This window comes from Cupressus sempervirens, chromosome 5 (genome assembly GCF_028749045.1).
Source record: "Cupressus sempervirens isolate cs-2001-9-10 chromosome 5, ASM2874904v1, whole genome shotgun sequence".
Taxonomy (NCBI): Eukaryota; Viridiplantae; Streptophyta; class Pinopsida; order Cupressales; family Cupressaceae; genus Cupressus; species Cupressus sempervirens.
In genome coordinates, this window is record NC_143122.1 from 54,316,853 (window position 1) to 54,337,264 (window position 20,412).

The following is a 20,412-nucleotide window of genomic DNA, read 5'->3' on the forward strand; positions in this document are numbered from 1 at the left end:
AGCTTCAAGAGGACTAAGTTCAAATCAAGAGGGAGACATCCAAGCACTATATACTAAATCAAATAAGAAAAGAAAGTTTAAACATAACAAGAAGGAATTCAACAAAAATCACAAATCTCACAAACAACGTAACTGGTCCAAAGTTAGATGTTTTAAATGTAACAAGATTGGTCACTCTTATTATGTATGTCCAAAGAAGCAGAAAATTCAAGCAGCTTTAGCGGAAGTTAAAGAAGAAAATGTTGAGAAAGTGGAAAAAGAAAATTATGCATTCTACTTAGCTCTCTCAAGTGAATTAAACACTAACCACAATACTTCGATCATAGATAGTGGAACTTCTCGTCACATCACTAGATTTAAGGATAAGTTTGAAACTTTCGCTAATCATGAATCAGAAGAAGTAACCGTTGGAGATAATTCCTCTCATCCTATTTTAAAGGAATTGGTTCTTGTTCTATACAATTGAATTCTAGAATTACAATTCAACTCAAGAATGTTCTATATGTACAAGGGATCAAAAGAAACCTTGTCTCTATCTCCAGACTTGCTGATCAAGGATACAAGATTGCATTTCAAGAAGATAGAGTTCTATCTTGGCCTAAGAACTCAACTATTAAGAAAGCCATCTCCATTGGAGTCGAAGATGGGAGTCTTTATAAGCTTTGTAATAACCAAAATCCTAATCTAAACTTAACCCTTAGTAATGATCAGTCAAATTCCTCTGAAATCTGGCATAGGAGACTAGGTCATCTTAATTATCGGGCTTTATCATCTATCGAGAAAATTGTAAAAGGTCTACCTACTCTGAAAGTTGATCATTTAAGTATTTGTAAAGGGTGTGCATTAGGTAAAAATACTAAACATTCCTTCCCTAAAAGTGATCATAAATCCAAATCCATTCTTGAACTTATTCACACAGATCTCTGTGGCCCTATGTCAGTCCCCTCTCTTAATGGGTGTCTTTTCTATATAATCTTTATTAATAATTACTCTAGGAGAACCTGGATCTATTTTCTAAAGCAAAAGGAGTCATTTGAGGTCTTATCCAAATTCAAAGAATTCAAAGCCTTAGTTGAAAACCAATCAGGTGAAAAGATCAAAACCCTAAGGTCAGACAATGGGGGTGAATACATATCTGATAATCTTTAAAAACTTCTACATTTCCATTGGGATTAACAGGAAGTTTTCTGTACCTTATAATCCTCAACAGAATGGAATAGCTGAAAGAAAAAAAAAAATCTATAGTTGAATCAGCCAAAACTATGTTACATGATCAAAATCTTCATTATTCATTTTGGGCTGAATCATCTAACACAGCAGTTTACATTCAAAATCAATGCCCTCACTCCGTATTAGAGAATACCACCCCAGAGGAAGTATTCACATGCGTTAAACCAGATCTAAGTCACCTAAGAATATTTGGATATCCAGTTTATATTCACATACCAAAAGAGAAAAGAACAAAATTAGAGCCTTCCAAGAAGAGGGAATATTCATTGGATATAGTGAAACTACAGAAGGGTACAAGATCTACATTCCTGGGCAAAGAACAATAGAAATTAGCAAAGATGTAATATTTGAAGAAGACAAAGCCTTTAAAATTTCTAGTAATAGTGATGAATCCATTTCTGAAGAAGATCAACCTACAAAAATTGAGAGGAAGGATGATTCTGATCTCTCTTCCATGTCTAATCATAGAGAGCCTGAAAACATCAGTAATAATAAAAAGAGACCTCTTTGGGGTAGGAAAATGTTAGAAGAAAATCAAGTTGAACTAGATAAAGTAATTCAGGAAAGCAAAAGGACCAGAAACCAATCATGTTATGCTGCATTGCTATCTGAACTCATAAAATCTGAACCTGCTAATGTTGAAGGAGCACTCTCACATCAATCATGGAAGGAAGCAATGATTGAGGAATATAACTCTATATTAAAGAATGATGTATGGGATGTTGTACCAAGACCTAAGAACAAATCAATTGTCTCTTCCAAATGGTTATTCATGATTAAACATGCATCAGACGGCAGTATTGAAAAATCCAAAGCAAGATTTGTAGCTCGAGGGTTCTCTCAAAAAGAAGGCATTGACTATGAAGAAACATTTGCCCTTGTTGCCAGGTACACTTCAATCAGAACAATCCTAGCAATTACAGCATCCAAATGATGGAAGGTACATCAAATGGATGTCAAAACAGCATTTCTCAATGGCAAGATTGAAGAAGAAGTCTATATTGAACAATCAGAAGGGTTCAATACTTATGACAGCAAAACTCATGTTTGTAAATTAAAGAAAGCACTTTATGGACTCAAACAGGCTCCCAGAGCCTAGCATGAAAGAATAGATAACCACCTATTGAAGTTAGGATATTCCAAAAATGAAGCTGACCTAAATCTGTATTTGAAAACTGATGGTGATGATATGATTATCCTTGTATTATATGTTGATGATTTGCTAATAACAAGTGAGGAACACCTCATAAAGAAATGTAAGCAAGAACTCACAGCAGAATTTGAAATGAAAGACTTAGGGTTACTTCACTACTTTCTGGGATTAGAAGTTTGGCAACAAGACAACTGTATCATACTAATTAGAGAAAATATACAATTGATGTTTTAACCAAATTTGGAATGATGGAATGTAAACCAACTGCTACTCCTATGGAAATAAATCTACACAAATTGAAAGATGATATGAACAAATCTGAACCTACAGATCCTACTTACTACAGACAGATTATTGGATCCCTAATGTATTTGGTAAATACTCGTCCTGACATATGCTATGCTACTCATGCCTTGAGTCAATTTATGTGTGCACCTAAGAAGATACATCTACATGCAGCTAAATACATATTGAGATATATAAAGGGCACTATTGGAATGGGAATCAAATATGACAAAGTCAACATTGAACTTCTTGGATATTCAGATTTCCAATTGGGCTGGAAGCTCTGTTGAGCGGAAGAGTACTTTAAGATATTGTTTCAGTCTTGGATCTGGTATGATTTCTTGGTCTAGTCGGAAACAAACTTTAGTAGCATTGAGTTCCACCAAAGCTGAATACATTGCATCTTCCTTGGGTGCTAGAGAAGCAGTATGGCTACGAAAGTTGTAATCAGATCTCTTAAAAAGACATTTGAAGCCCACTGTGATTTATTGTGATAATCAAAGTTGCATTAAACTTTCATCTAATTCAGTATTTCACTGTCGCTCTAAACATATTGAAATTCCATTTCATTACATCAGAGACATGGTGAATCGAGGAGTTATTCAACTAGAATATATATGTACAAATGAGCAAACAACTGATATCCTTACCAAGCCTCTTGCTAAAGTGAAGTTGAAATACTTCAGAGAAAAATTTGGTATGATTAATTATAATAATAAAATTTGAAATAAAATGTTTATCTCATTTGAGTTTATGCTTCTATTGGTTACTTAGCAGCATTTGATATGTAATGAAAGGTGACGATCTTTCATGGACATTCATTTGAAGGAAATTATTTACAAGGTGACGATCTTGTAAATAATAACCCTGTGTGTATTATGAGCATCTCTAGACATTGCTTAAGTGCAAGTAGAGATCATATGGGCATCTCTAGACATTGCTTAAATGCAAGTAGAGATTATATGTACATCTCTAGACATTGCTTAAGTGCAAGTAGAGATCATGAGAGTATTATGGGCATCTCAAGATATTGCTAGAGTGCAAGTAGAGATTATATGTGTATCATGGACATCTCTAGACATTGCTTAAGTGCAAGTAGAGATCATGAATGTGTCATGAACATCTCTAGACATTGCTTAAGTGCAAGTAGAGATCATAGGATATACTTTATATTGTTCAGAGATTTTAATACATATTGTGTTGATTACATGATGATTCTGATTCTAATCTATTGATGTTTTACTTCTCCCTTGCTAAAGAGGGAGTGTTAATGTTTTAAAGTCAGAAGAAGCAAAACATGGATTATTTGATATACTGATCTAAGCTTATGAATGAATTAAATTACTGCTGATTCTATCAACTAATAGATATATATATATATATATATATATATATATGCTTATGTACGTGTAGTATTATGAAGTTGATTATCGGCAGTCATTTAATATATTGTGATCAGGTTTCATTTGTTATCAGCAGCCTTTTATATATTGTGATCGGGCTCCTTACTGTTATCAGTAGATATATATTATCGTGCCTCATTACATGACTTGTGTTTGTCGGGCTTATAACTAATCACGTAAGTTGTTTCTGTCATGAAACAGCAATAATACCTAGTTGAACTTATTGCAGAGATGAATATCTTTCAGTTCAGAATAAAAGTTGACAACTCCTCCATACTTCAGATTAATAAGAAGTTCATTTTCAGCAACCAAGGATAGAATACAAGTCTGAATTAAAAGGTACAGAAATAGCAGAAACTTTACATCTTATGCCACTTAACAAAATTAGAATACATAATCTTCTATCCAAGGGTTCAAAAAAACCAAAAGACACGGTTTTCATTCATACCAACTTGTGTATTTTGTCACATAAGTTGGAACACAACAAGATTGGGGCAGCGAAGCTTTGGGATGTTGCCCCAAAGTGTGCCAACTTGGATGCAACCGTTGAGGATCTTACTAGACTCATTACAAATTATGATGATGATGATCACATCCCAACACATGGCACATCTAATACAAGTGGCACTGCTTTGAGTTCAAATGGTCTCAAACTTGCAGTAGTTCGAGTTGAAGAGGATTTTTTTGAGAATCCTTATGATAATAATTAGTAAATCTTGATTGGTGAACATTGAATCATGAACTACATTTTGATTTTGTAATTGAAATGATTTTCTTAATTTACATTGGAACTATGAACATAAACCTATATGATATGGCTTATTTGAATATTTGTGACTTATCAATTGGCATTTAATGTTTATCTTGACCAATGATGAAGTATCATACTATCAAATGATTTAATTCTGTATGTTTCTTGCATTTCTTTGTATGTGTGTGTGAAAACACTCCCAAACGTATCCAAAACCCCAAAAAAGTTGCATATTTGTGCACCCAATTATCATACCATCATCCACATCCACACCCGAATCAGAAACTTAAGACTCCGAAAACAAACAAAAACCCATCTTCCCCATCTTGGATGATTGCATCCAAGAATCACAGTTGTGCTGATTTGTTGAGGATTTCAACACATTTTCAATTTGGAACAATGCAGTTACAGAATTGTTGCTACTTTTTTTAAAGCACCAAGATTCTGGGAAGTACACAAAATTGGGTTTGAAAGAAAAATTTACTATTTTTGCAGCTATAACATAAATAAAGATTCCTATATTGATTTTCAAAACTTTAAAGAGTTGTTTTGAAACAAAAACTGCTGGATCTGAACCATAGAGGTCAGTGTCAGTCAGCCCTACCTGACAGGACCATCAAGGAAAGACAAAATCAAACATCTAGCACAAAATATCAGCTATCCCACCTGCTGTTCGTACATTTTCAGCTCTTATTGGACATGATCTTCATCTTCCATGTGTCATTTTGTGATAAGAGTGCTTAAGAGGTCTCGACATCATTTTTGGACTGAAGTTTAACCACTTCCCCAACCAACAATTCATTTTCTCACATCGGCAGTGTCAGTACAGCTTATTATGCTGCAGCCATACCAACATTTACACCCTTACAATTTCAAGCTTGCAGGATCAGACAGTGGTATCCACTTGCAGCTAAAGATGTCTCTTCGCATATTGATTCTGAAATTCAATATCTCTTTGACATAACAGTACTTGTCATAGCCCTGGTAAAGATAGTTTTTATTAGTCAGTTGTTGGGGGTTCATTTCGACACTTTGGTGACTGCTGTCATATAAGTCGTCATTCCAGATCTAATTATAGATATTAATCTACAGTTTCAATCGCTGTACCTTCATGAAATTGGATATTTACATGGTTGGTTTACCTCTGTGACACCAATGAGATTTCACATCATAATATGAGGGTCCCAATTCATGTCTATCCAGCCAATTGCTAGCTTCCAATCTGTTGAATTTGTTTTGGATTTGTTCCAACAACCAGTTACAGAAACGTATTGTAGACATAACACAACCATGAACTTCATCGAGTTGCTCATCCCTCCCCTGCAGCTTTACAGATGTGACGTTATGTCAGTAAAGCTTCAGGTCTGAAAATGGTAGATCGGAATCGGACCTGGCTTCTTATATTACGAACAGTTGTAAAATCGGATACACCTAGCAAAAACAGTATATGCTCAGAGATAAGCATGACATCCCACTAACTAGGCTACTTGAAGGGCAGGGTTGTAGAGGGTATTTGTCAGAAATAAGCAAACATAGAAAAGCAGGCCAAGAGAATTTATCAGAAATGTAGAAATTCCACTAACCTCTTTTGCAAGCATAGTTATTTTTCAAACTTTGATCAGAAAAGGAAAACAAATATCCACTCCCATGTTCCAATATAGGCTCCTCGGAGGATTTGAAAAAAGCCTTGAAGGCTTTGTAACTGACAATGAAGGTGATTTTATTATTTGTGGCGGTGTTGAATGTGCTTCAAATGACTTACAAAGCGAGTGCTCTTTACAGGTTCCTTCAAATTCCATTTTTTATTATGGACAGGAAGCCTACTCTATCAGAATATTTTTAGAATCCTAGGGTTTTACCATGTTTAGCTCATTATTCTGGAAGCTTAGTTAATAGTCATTTAGGCTTTATTTTTGGTTATCTTAAACTAGCATCTTTTTAGACATTATCTTTATTTAGACAGCTTTGCTTTTTAGCTCACACTATTTTTAGTGTTTGTAGGACTCTATTTAAAAGTGTGTATTGTTAATACAATCAATTGCATTTTTAAAGTTTCATTGTATCATAGCAGGAGCCGGTCTGGGCATGACTCCCTTAAGGGAGGGTTTTGATAAAAAGTTCCTCAAATATTATCTATTGGGTTTTAATAACTTTTTCCTCAAATTATCCGGCGGGCTTTAATAATTTTTTCTCAAAAATTATATGATGAATTTTAATAATTTTTTCTACAAAATTTATATGGTGGATTTTAACAAAATTTTCCTCAAAAATTATCTAGTGGATTTTCATAGATTTTCCCTTGCAAAAAAATGTGGGGTGTTCCTCTTTTTTCAATTTAAAAAATCTGTAAAAAAAATTAAATTATTTTTGAGCTTTTTATGAATTTATCTGAAAGGATTTATAACTTTTTCCTAAAGATTAATGGTTTGCAGTTTGCTCCTATATATCTGAAATTGGATATTCACATGGTTGGTTTACTTCTGTGATACCGATGAGATTTCACATCATCATATGAGGGTCCCAATTCATGTCTATCCAGCAAATTGCTAGCTTCCAGTTTGATGAATTTATTTTGGAATTGTTCCAAAAACCAGTTACAAAAACGTATTGTAGACATAACACAACCATGAACTTCACTGAGTTGTTCATCCCTCCCCTGCAGCTTTACAGATGTGATGTTATGTCAGTAAAACTTCAGATCTGAAAATGGTATATCGGAATCGGACCTGGCTTCTTTTATTGCATAGAAAAGCAGGCCAAGAGAATTTATCAGAAATGTAGAAATTCCACTAACCTCTTTTGCAAGCATGGTTATTTTTCAAACTTTGATCAGAAAAGGAAAACAAATATCCACTCCTATATTCCAATAGAGGCACCTAAGAGGATTTGAGAAAAGCCTTGAAAACCTTATAACTGAAAATGAAGGTGATTTTATTATTTGTGGTGGTGTTGAATGTGCTTCAAATGACTTACAAAGCAGTGCTCTTTACAGGTTCCTTCAAACTCCACAAAGAGAAGATTATGATAGATCTTGCCTTGGAGATTCCATTTTTTATTATGGACGGGAAGCCTACTCTATTAGAATATTTTTAGAATCCTAGGTTCTTGCTATATTTAGCTCATTATTCTAGAAGCTTAGTTAATACTAACAGTCATTTAGGCTTTATTTTTTGTCATCTTAAACTAGCATATTTTTAGACGTCTTTATTTAGACAACTTTGCTTTTTATTTCACACTATTTTTAATGTTTGTAGGACTCTATTTAAAAGTGTGTATTGTTAATACAATCAATTCCATTTTTAAAGTTTCATTGTATCATAGCAAGGGCTGGACTAGGTACCGACTCCCTTAACTCAAAAATCATCTATTGGGTTTTAATAATTTTTTCCTCAAATTACGTGGCAGGCGTTAATAATTTTTTCTCAAAAATTATCTATCGGATTTTAATAATTATTTCTTCAAAATTTATCATATGGATATTAATAATTTTTTCCTCAAAAATTATCTAGTGGATTTTCATAGTTTTTCACTTACAAAAAATGTAGAATTTTTATATTTTTTCAATTAAAAAAATCTGTAAAAAAATTTAAATTATTTTTGAGTTTTTTATTAATTTATCTGAAAGAGTTTATAACTTTTTCCTAAAAAAATTAGGGTTTGCTCCTATATACCATGGTTAGGGTTTCTACAAGTTGGAAGAGCTCTCTAGTTTCTGTAGGGTTTTATTGTTTTCCTTAAAAACAACATTTTGTATGCTAATGTCTTGGATTTTGTGTCAACTATCTGTTTCGTAACAACTTTCGTTTTGGTCGATTTTTTTATCTCAAAAATCATGTTTGGTTTTGATCAATTTTCCACCACAAAAAATCATGTTTAGTTTTCATTGATAGTTCACCTCAAAATTGTGTTTGGCTTGATCGATTTTCATCTCAATAGTCATGTTTGGTTTTCATCGATTTTTCACCTCAAAAATCGTGTTTGGTTTTGATGATTTTTCACCTCAAAAATCATTTTTGGTTTCTGTACTACACAAATTTTGCGTGGGATTTTATGTCAAGTGTTCATGTTCTAGGGTTTTTACCAGGTTTTCCAAAAAAATGATGCTTTGTAATCTCAAAACCATGGCAATTGTTTTCAATATTTGTCTCCATCTGCAAGGAAGGAGAGTTTTGTAATCCAACATCAAGATGGATGTTTGCTAAAGGATATTTTAGTCAAAGGTTTTGTAGATTTTGGGAGAGTTAGCGGCAAACTAGTCTCAATGGCAAAATCAATGGCAAGCTCTTGTTTCTTGTTGCAGACCATTCTGTGTTTTCTTTTGGCTACTCTTTGGTCATTGACATTTTTTAGATCCAGGGAGGGTCTCGATCGCAGCAGAATGTTCCAAAGGGTTTATAACCACAAGACATGCACAGTCTTTTGCATGGTAATTGATAGAATGGGGGTTATTATAATATTTTTAGTATCCTAGGTTCTTGCAATATTTAGCTCGTTATTCTAAAACCTCAATTAATGGTTATTTTGGCTTTATTTATAATTATCTTAAACAAGCCTATGACAACTTTTCTTTTTAGTCCATGTTATTTTTAGCATTTGTAAAACTCTATTTAAGAGTGTGTATTGTTAATACAATTAATTCCATTTTTTAAGTTTCATACTCCAACTTGCCTTTCCATTTTCCTTGGGCGATACAACGGTTTGTTTATCTAAGGATTTTCACAACTTTCATTCTCCACTCATTGTTTTGATTTGATATCAAAGGATTTGTTATGTTAAATCAATGTTGTTTACAAAGGAGATGAAAACTCTTATATAAATTGACAAAGACCATGTTTCTAAAAGAAACAATCATGAATTCAAGATGAAAAATAAAAATTACCTAATAAACTAAAGATTAACTACGATGATCATTAAGGAAACATTACAACATTCTAATACCCTCCCTTAATGCTCATCGTCTAATTGTTGTCTTTTGGTCACAAATTCTACAAAACATTTTGCTATTGTTGAGACCCTCCCTAGATGTGCAAACTTTTAATGACCAAAAAGCCATCCAAAAAAAATAAAGAAACAAAGAAGGGTGTCCCCTTCTTCAGAATGCTCTACACAAAGAGACAAGAGCTCACCATAGACTCTACCATTGACATTAGTCTACCACTAACCCTCCCAAAATCAACAAAATATCTAACCAGAAATCATCACAAAACATCCAACCTAATGTTGGATAAGGGAGTTGTTCTTCTCTAGAAATAGAGACAAACATTGAGAACAACTAACACAAATTTGTGGAAAAATCAGCAAACCTCCCAACTTTGCAGACGAGTAGGATGCCCCAAAAAAGACTACAAGATCCTATGATTTGAAATTTAAAAAAGCATTGTTTTTACAAGAATCAACTATTCTCTATTATTATGGATGAGCATATGTCCTTACAGGAACATATTCTAAAGATTAAGGACAGCAAATCCTATGCAATCTTCAAGTATTGTTGCCTTGAGTTGCTTGTTATAGGTACCGAGACTCGTCCTACCACTATCACTGCTATTCAAGAGAAGTTTGATGAGCCTAATCATGAAGCAGTTATGCTTATTAAGTTTTCAGTTACTGATGATCAACTGCCTCAAGTGTCGTCCGGCAAGACAACTGCAAAGATCTGGAAAACATTGAAGGATCTCCACGGGACATCAAATAAAAGCAGAGCCTTCTTTCTAAAGAATCAACTATTCTCTATTATTATGGATGAACACATGTCCTTACAAGAACATATTCTAAAGATTAAGGACAGCAAATCCGGTGCAACTATTGCCACAAATTTGGTCATGTGATCCAACAATGCAAGACTCGCATTGCTTTTGACCAGCGGAAGTAAGGAGGGTCTCAACCACAAGCCAACATTGCAGAACATGTGATCAACCCGAGGCTGCCTTTTACGCTTTTTGAGGACATGCAAATTTCTATTTTTTAAAGATAGATTGACCATTAAATGTAGATCCCCGTGCGGCTGCTAGGCTTATTTTGGCTAGCTGTCACTGCTCAATTTTTTCAGCAATTATTTGTGGAGCAGGTGGCCCCATGTTTATGAATTTTGGCTGCCTATTTTAGTCACAGCAATCTTTTAAAAATTTAAAAATTAAAATCATTAAATAAAAATAGTTTGGAGACAAAGAAAAGGAGGGAGAACAAATTATGGAGCCACGTATTGTTTTTCCAATTAGCAGTGGCTACTTATTTCTAGCCCCCCACCCTTTTTCAATGGTTATTTTCATTTTTTAAAAGGTGGCTGCTCCACCAAAATAGGTGAAGATTCTATTTTATCCTCTTCTTGTTATACAAAATATTCATGGGATCACTTTGGCTGCCTAAAATTAAGCAGAAATCAGAGTTAAGCAGCTGCATGGGGACATGGAGTAAGGGAGGGTATTAAAATAATAGATATTTTCTATTAACTCTCTCTTCCATCTTTTTCCTATGGTCACCCTTGTTGTAATGTTTCCATAAACTCCTTCTATTCATAATGGACTCTTTCTCTTTCTCTCTTTAGAATGTTTCTATTTCTCTCTTTGTTCATTATAAAAACATTTTTGTGTATACTTACATATATAGATCATTTATAATCTTTGTTTAATAACACATTCATTATTTTACCATAATAATAACATGGTGTTGCTCATGTTCAACATGTTTTATTGCATTAAACTAACATTTCATTTTGTTTTCATTTTAATCTTTTCCTTTTTCCAAATAAAACTTAGACCTTTTAATTTCTGGGTTTTTTTTTTAATTAAATTCTTTTAAAATAAATATATTAAATTTTCATGAATCATATTTAAATTAGATTTTATTATCATTGTATATGTACACATAACACTTATATTTATTATTTGTATTTGAATAATTTTATGTTAAACTTTTATATATTTTTTATTTTTAAAAAAATTACATTTTTAAATCTAATATAAAATTGTTTTGTTTTTATAGATTTATTAAAAATATTCTAAAATATCAATTTATATACACAAATTTTTATGGCGATTTATTTTTGCCTTGTCAAACTTCATCCAAATTTTATTGGTGCCAAACTCGAACTTTAACTTTGTGATATAGGACAGAATTGAGTGGGGCCCGTTGTGTTGGGAATGCAAGCTTTTGGTTCCCCCCTAGATTTTGTAAATGGATTATCTTATTTCAAGACTCACCCACAGACATTGACATCAATGGAAAACTCTCTTTGCAAAGATCCATCGGGCAGGGGCGCGCTATTTGTTATAATTATTAATGCTCTCCATTATATATTCCAAGCCGATTTTATCAAGCCCCCTATACAAGGTATCATTTTGTCCAATAATGATCAGCTTCTTAATAACCAATTTGTTGATGATATCTCCCTTTTTATTGAGTAATCTAAGAAAATATTTAAATAATGTGGTCAATAGATTAAATATATCTTGTAAGGCATCCAGACTAAAGTAGCTCCACATAAATCTAAAATGATTGGCTATCATGACATGCCTCCTACTTGGTTCTCTGCTAAAGGCTGGGGTGGTCAGGGCCTAACAATATAGGCAAATATTCGGGCATTCCTAATATTGTTCCCCACTCTCAAAAACATGGGAATTGTTGTTTTGAGAGATGGAAAGAAAACATGCTAAGTGGTAAAACCATATATTATACATGGTTGGGCAAGTTCAAGTTGTACATAAAGTCTTTATCTTCTAGTGCAATTTACCACTCTTCGGTATGGCTCTTTGCTAATGTGCATTTTGATAAGTTGGAAGAGTTCTCACAGAATTTTTATGGTCTCATGGAATGTGTAATTGAAAGAAGGCACTGTAAATTTGTATCTCATGGAAATTAGGTTGTCTTCCACAGAAATCAGGTGGATTGGGGTTGACAGATTTGAAAATTCAAGGTATGGCAAGGTATGGCTCTTGCCTGAAAAAGGATTTTCAAGTCTATTCAAGGTTGATGAATACTGGAAGGTGGCTCGTAAGGAATCAATTGACTGTCCAAAACAAAGAAAGGGAAGCTCTGGGATCCTATATAGGCTTGATATTCCTTTTAGGTATCTTGAGGTTTGTACACATGGTTCCAAGGTTACCTCTTCCTTGTGGATGGCCTAGGCACACGTAAAGATATCGATATCTCATAGAGGTATTATGGGCACTTCATCTCATCAATATGTTTCGAACAGATCTCTTTGATGGGCCTGGTTGACAATGATAAACCTCTAGCTAAACATGGGTGCTCTGCTAAATCTTGGTTCTCTTTTGGAATTGCAATCTTGGATGATATTCCTTTTATTACAAAATAATTGGAAAATATTTGCTTGTTATTAACAGTGATCAAGAGGTCAATTTATACAAGTGACTGAACAATGTTTCCTTAAGAAATAATTGTAAAGAATAGAAACATTGTATTCTAGCTAAGAGAAAACTAACAGTTATCTATAGCTAACTAAAGAATAGAAACGTTCTATTCTAGAAACAGAAAACTAAATATTAGAAACATTCTAATATTTATAGAATTACAATAGATAACTATTAGATATTAAACAGAGATAATAGAAACTATCTATTATCGTAATACCCTCCCTTAATGGTTAATCTATCCAAAGCACGAAGCTGTCAAAAAGCGTAAACGGCAGATTATGTCTACTCAAAGGGCTCCGCAACTAAGCGCTTCTAACATTCAACCTTCATGTGCCCAAATTTGTGACAATAGTTGCACTAAATGTTTTTCTTCCAGGAGCCTTCTGAATCTAGAGCAGAGGATGTATACTGAGAAGACAATTGATGGTAATTTGGATAATGCTCCAAAACTTTGAAGATGAGCATAATGCTCCAAAACAAACTACAAAAAGCCATGATTTTTAAGGTGAAAAATCAATCAAAACCCAACATGATTTTTGTGGTGAACAATCAATCAAAACCCAACATGATTTTTGAGGTGAAGAAAGAATCAAAACCTAACATCACAAAGCTTCATTTTTTTTATAGGAAAAACAGTATAAGCCAACAGAAATTTTTGAGGAAAAAATTACAAACCCACAAAGGAATCCTAAACAACTTTGCAAATGACAGAATCAAAAAATTTTAAGAGAAAATTTATAGAAACCCTTAAAAAAATTAGGGAAAAAAATATGAAAACCCATTAGAGTTTTTTTTTAGGAAAAAAATTATGAAAACCCACCAGAATTTTTTAAGGAGGCAAAACACAAGACTTTGCATGGTAAAGCAACACATGCAAGTACATTCAACCCTCAAAAAGTAGACACCCAAACTTTTTGAAGGGTAACCCAGAAGAGAGCTCAGAAAACCCAAAAAGAATGTGTTGTCGGTTTCTGGATCGATTGGCTCGAAAATTGAGGCATAAAAATTGAGGCACCCAAAAAAATCTAACGACAACCCAGTTGAGCTCTTGATACACCCACCAAGAATCTAAAATTAGAATTTTTTCCAAACCTAAAAATTAGGGTTTTGAAAAAAAATCCACAAAAATTGGCAGAAATGTGCGAATAAACAGATGGATTTGAACATAAATGGGTTGTAGAACCGAACCAGAAGTTAGCAGATTCAGATCTCTCATAATAGAAAGCCTAGTTGGATTATAGAGAGAGTTTGAAGCAAATATGCATGTAAATAATTTCGAAAATAAAAGGCAAATTATTTCAACAAAGAAATTATAATTATTTTCGATAAAATTTAAGATATTGGCTCTGAGACCATATTACGAAGTAATTGGAAAATATTTGCTTATTATTAACAGTGATCAAGAGATCAATTTATACAAGAGACTGAATAATGTTTCCTTAAGAACAATCATAAAGAATAGAAACATTCTATTCTAACTAACAGAAAACTAACAATTATCTACAGCTAACAAAGAATATAAACATTCTATTCTAGAAACAAAAAGCTAAATATTAGAAACATTCTAATATTTACAAAAGATTACAATAGATAACCATTCGATACTAAACAGAGATAATAGAGACTATCTATTATTGTAATACCTTTTTATGGTATTCTTGAAACATGGGAGCAGTTGGGGATTAGATATGATTTACCTTCCTCTCAAAGAAAACTTACTCTATAATTCTCAATGTTGTTGGGGAAAGATTCCCGAGGGTGAGGTGGTTAGGTCAAGATCTTATTCAGAATATCAAATGAAAAGATGGCACTAAATTTCGGGATGCATATGGTTGATCTGAGAATTGCTGGAATTCGTGTTGGCCAGATGCCAAATGACGGAAAAGCTTGAACCTTTAGTAGCATAGCCCTACCAAACCTAAAAAGATCTGCCTTTTCTGGTTGTTCTTGCTTAAAAAATTCTCAGATACCGATTCGTGCCAGTAGGGCCTGGCTTCCGCATCCAATGCGGAGTGATGCGGGAAGCCTTCGGATGCCTGCAGGTGGCTTCCGGACTCAGCTTTCACCCGCATCCGGATGCCTGCGGATGGCTTCCGAGCAGCACCCGCAGAGAATCCGAGAGCATCCGAACGCATCCACGGGAGTTAGGCGGGAAAACAATAAAATATAGTATATTTTAACTTAAACTTTCATAACAACATGTGACTAAAAGCATTTTTTTAAGTGTTTTTTCACAATAAAACCCTAAAACGACCCTAGAAGACAACATAGAAGCATTCACAAGAGTCATTTTAGAATTTTGTTTGCACCTACAGCCACTCCTTCATTATGAAGCTAAGTTCAGCATTTTCGAAGAGGATCGATCGAAGAAGGAGAGATAGCTTTCTCAAAGAAGTTTAAACCATTCAAGGTAAGTGATCAATTCTTTTCTCGAGTATTTAAGATGAATTTTTTTTAGTTTTTGATGATTTTTTTCAAGTTCTTGAAGATTTTTTTAAAGTTTTTTTTCAAATTTTTTCTTTTGAAATATATGTAGAAGCAACTTTGGGTATCTATTTTAGTAGTTTTTCTCACTTCTTTCCACTTGTATGCATGATCATTGATGTTCATAGTTGTTAGGAACTAATTAAAATTTATTTATTTTCTTATAAAAGAGGCCCATTGGACACTGCATTTAAAATGGGGGCAAGAGACCGTGCTGAAGAAGCTATTGCACATTGCCTCTATGTGAATGGGCTTTCTTTCAACTTGGTGAAATCACCATATTGGAAGCAAATGGTGGCAGCAATCAAAGAATCACCAGCTGACTACACAAGCCCGGGCTATGTTAGTGTGGCACGTGGTGCATCTAGCATAAGTGGAACCATGCTTGGTTCAAATGATCTTTCAGCAGTTGGAGATGACAATGAGAATGTGGATTTTCTTGCGAATCCCTATGATTCAAAGTCAGACTCTGATTGATTGAATCTTTAGACTTCAATCATTTACCATGTTTTTAAATTTTATTTTGTTGGAATCTTGAACATGACCTATTTGAACTTATTGTTTAAGAGTCAAGACTAAACGCTAATGTTGGACAAGCACATATTGATATTGATATATGAATATCATATGAATTTTGAAATATCTTGAATTTTGTTTAAGGGTTCTAGTTAACTGTTAAGTATCATAGATTCATAGTCATATTATGATTTATCAAATGATTTGTTTTTGTGTATTTCTTGCATTTCTTTGCATATATATATATATATATATATATATATATATATACGTTTCCTCTTGCATCCGCATCCTTAAAAAAAAAAATCCCTGCATCCCGTATCCACTTCTAAAATCCGCTTCGGAATCCGCATCTGAATCGATAACTTAGAAAAAATTTGATGTTGGCATTGTTTTACATGCTTACGATCTTCCAACCCATATTTATGATATCTATCAAGTTCCTGGAACATTTGAGCATTTGAATTTTGACCATCAATATGCTTTCGCACTGTGGTTTTATTTGCTTGATTTTCTCATTGGTTAGAATCGTAATGAAGACCTTTTTTTGGATGGAGATCCTTAGTGGGTATGTTGAGTCTTTTGATGTTTATCTTAATAAATTTTGCTTACAATTACAAATGAAGTCTCATTTTTTATGGAAGCATAGGAATGAAGCGAACTTTCAGTCCATAAGAAGGCTCCTTACCGAGTTTAAATGTGTACTCAGTGACTCACATGTTCCTTATTATGTTACAGATGTCTACTACTACGGAGAATCCATAAAAGAGATTCGTGATGTTGTTGAAAGGAGTTATGCTAATGTACAAGAAGGGTATACATATACAGTCAGCCCACTTTTTCCCTCATGGAAAGAACAATTTAAACCAGGAAGAACTGAAGTTGCTGAATAAATATCTGGATGATATTGCTGAAGTCAACAGTAAGGAAAAGAGAGTTGACAAGAACCAGTGGGACACCACAACAGACCCAAACATAGATCCTCCCCTTCATGCTTTCACTACTGATGAAGCGGAATGCAGTAATGATAATATTGGGTCATGAGAATAATGATGACCTTAAATATATGTAACCTTTTTTATGCTCTCTGTCAGGTTTAGCTGAAATCTCCAATATGTTAGTTTTAGAATACTGGTGATCATGAATGATCTTATTATGTAAATTTTTTGTACAATATCTTGAACATTAAAAAAGTTAAGCGTAATTTTAATTATACCTTCAATTCAGAATTCCAATACGCTTATTTAAAAAATGTAAAAACATGAAAGTCCAATTTAATAATGGAAACATGCAGTTATGTAAGTTTTTTGTACACTATCTGGAACGTTCAAAAATTAAGTGTAATTTTAGCTATACCTTCAACTCAGAATTCCAATACACTAACCTGAAAAATTTAAAAACATTGAAGTCCAATTTAATAATGGAAACATGCAGATACACTAGAAACTTGCTATCCAGCAATCATCACTCAACATCAGACACCTGTTTCTTTTTAATTTTAAAAAATTGCCTAATTTTGTGACAAGTTATTTGATCCAGGTTGTCCAGTTAACGAATAAATAATAATTGAAACCCTAGAGAAATTACCATACAATTAAATGTAAAGAACTATACAGGAAAATACTGGTTAATTTTATATAAGAGATACCCCTGAATCATGGCATTACAAACAGATAAAAGCCCTAGGATACGGCACAAATGTAATTTACCGATTATAAAGCTTACCATCATTTTGCGATCAAAGTAACCAATTTACTAAATTACTTTAAAAAATACACATACACACATGTATATAATTCAAACGGATCTCAGATTTATTTATACTGAAGACAGTTACAGTCTTTAGTTTCCGAAACCCCAATATAAAGGACGGACTTTTAACTGTAAACGAAGACAATTCATGCTGTATGCGGCACACGATTCTAGTTTAAAAAGGAAAAGAAAAGAACGCAAACACGCTAACAAAAAAAAATTCCTCTATGAGAAATTTTATTTTTTGCCCTGATTTTGGCCTCCGATTCAACAAGGAAACAAGAAAAAAATATAGTTCAAACCCCAATTTCACGTAATTTATATTTTTTCCCTGGTAACCACGGAAAAGAAAAATATATATATTCAAAATTCAAACCCTAGCAAGAAATATTTTGTTTTACGGGAAATTCAACCCTCTTTTATGACTCCCGCTCCAAGAGAAAATATAACGAAAACTATTCCAGGCCCTAACAAAAGATTATTTTATTGTAGAAGCAAATTCAACCTCTTAGTAACGCTCCAAATTACAAATTTTATAGAAGGATATAGATATGAATTCCAAAATCAAGTAAAAATGCTTACTATTCTGTAGTCATCGTCAAAGATCGAGATTTTTATATATGCAGATGACCAAAATCCTCTCGAAAGAAGAAATTTCACCAGAATTTCAAAGAATTATCACCGGTGAACACAGCTGCTGTTAGATCCGAATCTGAAAGACTTCGTCAAATAAAATCAGAGAGAAAAATCACAATACGCCCATTAGTTTTTTTTTTTTTTTTTTTAATAAGTAATTTTGAAGCTATAAATAGAGAGACGGGGAAGAGAGATTCATTCTGTGTTTTGTTCTTTTATTTAGTTATTTATTTTTATTTGTTTGTTTTTTTTATTTTTAAAAGAAATTGAAATCTAAAAATTGGGGTAGCGTAAGTCCTCTTAAGAGAGAACCTTTGGCATTGGTTAAAATCTAGGTAGAGTGGAAAAAAATTTACTAATATGTATGATTAGAGAAAGTACATTAAAAATGTATTAATTTAATTGAAAATTTTAATAATATTATTAACATCTTTTTCTAAATTTTAGAAATCTATATGTAATATTGAAAATATTGTTTAAAATTACAAGATTTACTAATCATTATTACAAATATTATATTCTATCACTAAAAGTGCAAACACATAAACCTCACAAAATTAAAATATCATTCTATTTTCAAACATGGTTGAATTAAAATTGACCGTTAATAAAAAATATTATCAACACATTAATATAGAATGTAAGCATTATTGAACCACATCTCATGTGTCATCTTGTCTAAGGTCGTTGGGGCCTCCTTTCTAGGTGGTAATGTGAAATTGAAATTGAGGTCTTCATCTCCCTCGTCTATGTTGAAGTCGTATTTGGGATTAACATTAAGAGGTGTTGGGGAAACAAAGTGCATTGTACTTGGCTCTTCTTCTTGTTAATTGATTGTGGATGTCATCTTCCTATAGTTGTTGGTGAGATTCCCGCTTGTCTTTGTTGTTGGTGGAAAGAGCTATGCTCAGCCTAATAAATTTGCTTCTTCAAAGTGGAAAGCTCGTCCCATTTCCTATGCCCAGATCTCCCCTACGGTGGTTTGTTATCTAAAAGTGGTAGAAAATGTGAATTTCTACAAACAATATAGGTTGCTTTGTAGATTTACTAGGTTTTGCCCCACATCCATATCTACATTGTTGGTTCTTAAGGTCTTGGAGAGAGTTAGTCTCTAGTAACATTAACCTCTTTCCTTGTACAAATCATATTTTTGTTTTTTGTTTTTACTTTTAAGGATGAGCATGATTTGATATTGAGCTAATTATGGATGTAGGTGAATCACTCTCTCTCAGCTAAACCCTAGACAATCTCCATCATCCCTCTTGTTGAATTGCTCAATGTGCGCTCAGTGTGTGTTTATCTCTCAAATCTTCCTCTTCATTTTTTGTAGAAATGTTGCCTTGAGGCCATAGGCAACTCTATTGAACATTTTTTTAAAGTGGATAAAGTTATGGCTTAAGTGACTCAATCTACTTTTGCTCACATTTTGATTGACCTTGATATCTTTGTATCCATTTTAAGTGATGTGTTTCTCATGGCAAGTTACAAACCATAGACCCATATATTGTTCTCTTCCATGTATGACAATCATTTGATTGTCCTGGTCACTTGACTCTTTCTCTAATATTGTGGGTGAGTTGCCTACCCATACTTGACGTGGGTCACTAGTTGTGTTACCTCTTTATTTTCAATAGTATTCTCTTGACCTTGTAATTATCTTTTGTTTTATGCATTTAGGTTGTGGTTTATAAGGGTCAACATGCTTGTTTTGTTGCTTTCAATAATAAAAACATAGAACTAGCTATGTGAATCACCCCACCCCCCACCCAATTGGTATACTATGTCAAATAATCAACATGCTTGTTTTGTTGCTTTCAATAATAAAAACATAGA

General features: G+C 33.2%; 1 protein-coding gene across 1 annotated transcript in view; it reads right to left on the bottom strand.

The window, feature by feature from the left end:
- Positions 1 to 18,657, bottom strand: part of LOC149554514 (ras-related protein RIC1-like) — a 65,240-nt gene extending 46,583 nt beyond the window's left edge. Inside the window, exon 1 of the mRNA XM_089828561.1 lies at positions 18,526 to 18,657. Coding sequence (XP_089684687.1) covers positions 18,526 to 18,539 — 14 coding nt within the window. The 5' untranslated portion in view covers positions 18,540 to 18,657. The remainder of the gene's footprint in view (positions 1 to 18,525) is intronic.
- Positions 18,658 to 20,412: the final 1,755 nt, after the last annotated feature.